The sequence below is a fragment of the Varroa jacobsoni genome, unplaced genomic scaffold, assembly GCF_002532875.2.
Source record: "Varroa jacobsoni isolate VJ856 unplaced genomic scaffold, vjacob_1.0 contig04355, whole genome shotgun sequence".
NCBI lineage: Eukaryota > Metazoa > Arthropoda > Arachnida > Mesostigmata > Varroidae > Varroa > Varroa jacobsoni.
The window spans coordinates 15,378-20,422 of NW_019215229.1; the positions used below are offsets into that span (position 1 = coordinate 15,378).

At 45.4% G+C, this 5,045-nt stretch overlaps 1 protein-coding gene across 1 annotated transcript; it reads left to right on the forward strand.

Annotated features, from left to right (window-relative positions):
- Positions 1–2,278: 2,278 nt before the first annotated feature.
- On the forward strand, positions 2,279–5,039 carry LOC111273036 (uncharacterized). Its single transcript, XM_022854732.2, has one exon. It carries the CDS (start codon positions 3,507–3,509, stop codon positions 4,998–5,000), a length of 1,494 nt encoding a protein of 497 aa, XP_022710467.1. The 5' UTR covers positions 2,279–3,506; the 3' UTR covers positions 5,001–5,039.
- The last annotated feature ends 6 nt before the right edge of the window (positions 5,040–5,045 follow it).

Below are 5,045 nucleotides of genomic sequence, written 5' to 3' on the forward strand. Positions count from 1 at the left end.
TCAATCTCATAAAGGCAGAAATTACAGTATACGGAGTGTAGAAATATGGCGTTTACCCGTAATACCGCATTTACAATAAATGACAGTCGTGATAGAAGGCTAGCTGGATTGATGGATACCCAATGCATCATGGCTTCTACCTTCTTAAACGATTTTTATCTGTGGATAATGTTACTCGGGCGTCGAAACGTGCCTTTATATACATTTAGTATACATATACATGTATCTAAAGCATGAAGTTCCATGCAGTGATGTGGTTGGCTTTCAGTTGGCTGGCATAAATATAATCCTTCACTCGTGTCTACTCGGTGTCAACTGAAGCAAAAACAAGTATTCAGACAATTTACATGATGTGCCGAGCTCTGAAGCTCTATCCGAAGATGGTATAAATAGCGTAGAAAAAAGGAAGTATGCCATTTACCTAGAAATAGATTTCACTTTCTGGAAACATAATTTTAAGTAACTCAAGTTGGTATTAGTATTAATATGGATATTTCGTGTTCGCTGCAGATAGTGCAGTGCTTCATATAAGGTTTACAAAGTGATTGCAAATGATATATGGTTTTGCTTATTTTGTAATTTCGATTTCCTAGTACCATACTAGAGATATGAAGATCCCTAATGAAGTTCAGCAAGGGCTTCTACAACAAAGTGTATCAACGTAACAGATTTTCCTCTAATTGAGGAAGTGTTTCAGTTGTAGAGCAATACTTTTATCGTTAGAAAAGTAATATATTTTAAAAATGTTATGTTTTCGTTTAGAAACCTGTCTAAGACATCAGTGAAAGCTTTATAAAAGCGTACGGATGGGAAATCTATAGGCGATCAGCGGAATGGGTTAAGGAAACCAGTGCTGTTTTTATCACTTGGTGAACAGACAATCGAGTTGCCGTTTGCGTCTTGTAGAGCCGTATTTGCTTAAGATACGTTAATGATAGTCTGTAAGATGAAACTTTAATAGCTGGTCTTCTTATGTGCTTCTATGGATAATGCTCCGTATGCTCCTACTCGTACTGTAGTGCAGAATCAACATAAACCTCACCTTCATCCTATACCGACTCCTGTTTCTTTTTCACTCAGACGAGTGCTCATTTATATAAATATCGTGTAGATGACGGTCGCTAAATCAGCATCGAGTGTCAAATTTACTATCTCTCTTACTAATTATTTCCTTACTACAATCGTGTGGTTACTGTTGTTCAGCATTGAAAAACCTATGAGTCTCCACTTAATCACTGCTCGGTCTGCTGTTTTCTGTTTCCGTAAACCTAATCACCGTTTCCCGTTCTTTTTATCATTTTTTCTGTACGTTTGGCCAGGGCACGTTTTCTTAATGACCTCTAGAGGCGGCTTGACGACCACCTCGTTGGCAATATCTGCACAGCCAAAGGCCTGATCGTGTGTGTCGAGACACAGTAACAAACCTTTGTATCATACACTTACTTTTTTATTGGGTCGTTTGTTACTGGGACGTCGTCTACGGCAGCGAACGAGTTACTGGCATAGCTAGAAATACCATACCCGCCAAGTTTATTCTACGAGCGAGCCATAACTAAAGAAATTGCATTCTTCTATCCATCTACTACGGCCTGTCCAAAATTTCACTCTGTTTTACAGGAGAGGAGAATAGAAAATCATTGTTACTGTGGTAAATACAGTAAAACGATAGCGGGAAGATGAGGCTTAGCCCAAAGCAACAATTGCGCAGAACAAAGTTTCAACGTATAAACAAATAAGATACTGCAATGCCAACTGTCAACGTAATCAGTCGACGTCACCCGACACACGACAGTAGCGACAAAGCTACAAGCAGCATAAATTCATGTAACAGTTTATTAGTCAGGCATACAGCTGTTGCTGAAAGCGTTCTTCCGCGGTCCTTTACGTTGGGTAGCATCATTGTCAACAATAACAACGCAGTTCAACTATTTGTATTGCGACCGTTGAGCTGGCCGGCACACAGAGAAAATAACCGCAATTAAAACTAGAGCTAGTACGAGCGCGCGAGAGTGATCGCTGATGAGCAATGAAGTACCGGCGCCGGTCGCCCGCCAACCGACCCACCGGCCAGCTAGCTATCAACACGGTAGCAGCAGCAAGCCATGCGAGTAACCTACAGCACAGAATTGTCTTTTTTTTGAAAAAGAGCGGCCAACGGCCGCGTACGAACCACTGCGGCTACTTCTCGACTAAGCAAAAGCCGTCTGCAACTTCTCCTCCCACCGTTTTTGCCTGAAACAGCAACAGCAATGACGTTAAGAGCAAAGCCAGCCAGTGATGTTAATCAGTTGGCAAGCGAGCGTGCAGGCGTTCAGGGCTCTGCGTATTTTGCTTTCCCTCAACTTTAACCGTGGCAGCGCACGTGGTAATAGTTGTACCGGCATAGTCATTGCTAGAATGCTTACTTCTCTCTTTCATCGTTAGCTGCCGCCGTCACTGCTGCTGCGGGTACCGTCACCGCTCAATGTTCCCTTTGGCTAGGCCGAGCCAGTTGTTGCGTTTCTACATTTAGTGGCGTCACTGTTTGTTTGCTGTACGCCTTCGTTACCGTTGCTGCCGTCCCTACGTTTGCCATTTCGAGTACTGGCAGCACCATCTATCAGGGGTGGTAGATCAGCAAACGTCATAACAGCAGAAAAGATTTCTCCGTTCGATTGCGACCAGCCTCCGGATGACCACTGATCGATTCAGCGACCAGCTGTTCTTTCTATGTAGGATGCCTATTATCGTTACGATCAGCCAGCTCATAGGAATGTGCCTAACTTTTGATACCTAATAGTGTGCTCAAAGTAGCTAAATATATCGACGCAAAAGGGTCAACGGTTTAACGTGGCAGTGGACTGCATCCAGCGATTACTATAGTGGAACTCTAAGCGCCAATCAAATTTAGTTGTCAGGTGGCTGCTAGAACACACCCAGCTATTCGCCCGGTGACGGACATCTCACTGAGAAATAGAAACTAGTGGAACAACAATCGGCTTGCGCTTCCGTCCACAACTGTCTCTTCAAACAGTACCCAAAAATAAGGAAAATTCATACATCAGAAAGGGACCACAAAGCAAACTCGTCCGACCACAGATGGGCGCGATAGTTACTTTATCATGAGCAGGCGTCATCTCGCGTACAAGTGGTGTTGCTAACTAGCTACTGAGACAATCGAGGAAGGAGTATCGTCGCGCTTTTGACCTTCGAAAGCGCGATTTGTTATATCTCCCGACTTGAAGAGGGGCCGTAGCTGGCCGCAACGTAAACTAACTGGAAGGTGAGCCTGTATGCATGTGCCCTGAAGGTGCCAATAGTTCGTTTTCTTTACAACTTCTGTGGTTATGACCGTACACGAAGGTGGCATCATAATACCGCACCGTGTAGATGTGCGTCTGTGCGCTAGCCATAAGTGACTTGTCCTGTGCTTAACGTTCCGTCAAGAGCGGGAGAGATACAAAAGAAGATTGAACAGTAGCATTCAGCTGCACTTCTTTCAGAGGACATCAGATTTGCAACAAGTCATGAACAGTGAAAGTTTCAAGGCGGCTCGAGCCCGGCTAAGTCCGTGGGATGAGAACTTGCCGACGAAGTTTGTCGAATTCGAGATTCGGCGGAAGTTTAAATCTATACGAAGATGCATGCATGTGCCACGACTTTGTCGAATCGACGAACTTGTACCGACAACGAACTTCATGTCGGAACTGGGCAATATTGCTGAGTTTATGTACTCAGTTGGTAGGTGCGTGATTTCGCGTGAAGAGCAACGATCGGACCCTATGGAAATTACGAAGGCGCCCGAATCAATCAGCTCAGACGATGAGGGTGTTTCCGATTTGACCTCGGTGTCACTTTTAACAGCAGTGACAATTTCCTCCAGCGGTTGTGCAGGCGAGCAGACCAGTCTAAAGGTACCAGAAAATGTGGCTGTTGTGCGTCTACGACGCAAGAGGATCTCAACCTCGTCGGGGGACGGTTTCCTCGCCGACGAAGAAGACAATGATGACGATGAGGAGAGTAGCGGCTTCTATTCTGACGCCTCTGAGTGTACGACCGCGTCTCAGCCTCTGAGTGAACGTGTGCGAACCTTCCGTAATCGCGCGGGCCTCTATTATCATTCTCAGCTACCAATATGGCTACGAAATAATGAGTACATTGTGTCTGCACATCGCCCCCCTTCGTACAGCTATATGGCTTGCATGAAGTCCATACTTCAGCTTCACAGTGAAACGGGAAATATCTGGTCCCATGGCCTAGGTGCCATCGGTTTCGCAATTTATGCATTATACTTTTATTTAGCAGACGTGGTACCCGGCATGGATTTTTATGATCGATTAGCTTTCGCCGTGTTCTTTCTGGCGTCCGTGGGTTGTATGGGCATGTCAGCCATTTATCACACGCTGGCATGCCACTCGAATCGAATCTGCACCTTGACGTGTAAACTGGACTTCACTGGAATCACAGTTCTTATCTTCGGCTCATTCTATCCGTGGCTCTATTTCACGTTCTACAAGCATCCTTACCTCCGGTGCCTATACGGCATCACAGGCACCGCTAGCGCCCTAGCAACAATCAAGATGAGCCTCAGCGATAAATTTGCTCAAGCGCATTATCGTGGAGTTCGATCTGCAATTTATATAGCGTACGCAATGATCTGCGGGGTGTTACCTGTCGTCCATTTCTGCGTGATGTATGGTCTGGGTACTCTGGCCAATGAGTTCTTCATACTTCGCTTCGCCTGTATGGTCAGCGCATACGTCATCGGAGCTATCTTCTATTCTCTACGAGTTCCAGAGCGACACTGGCCTGGCCGATTCGACTACGCCGGCCAGAGTCACCAGATTATGCATGTCTGCGTTGTCATTGGCAATCTCGCTCATTACTGGGGCTGCCATGGACTAGCCCATCATATAATGCAGGAAAAAAAGAACATTGATGGCACCGTCTATGCGTTGTTTGAGACTGCGCTGTCGCTTATTCAGTCCTCAATTAAACAACTTTCGTGCGTGATGGAGTGATGTCGATATCCTGAACACGTTCAACAGCGTTACCCCGTACCTACT

Excerpts from the sequence above, each read along its gene's own strand:
- LOC111273036 (XM_022854732.2), top strand. The coding sequence starts at position 3,507 with ATGAACAGTGAAAGTTTCAAGGCGGCTCGAGCCCGGCTAAGTCCGTGG.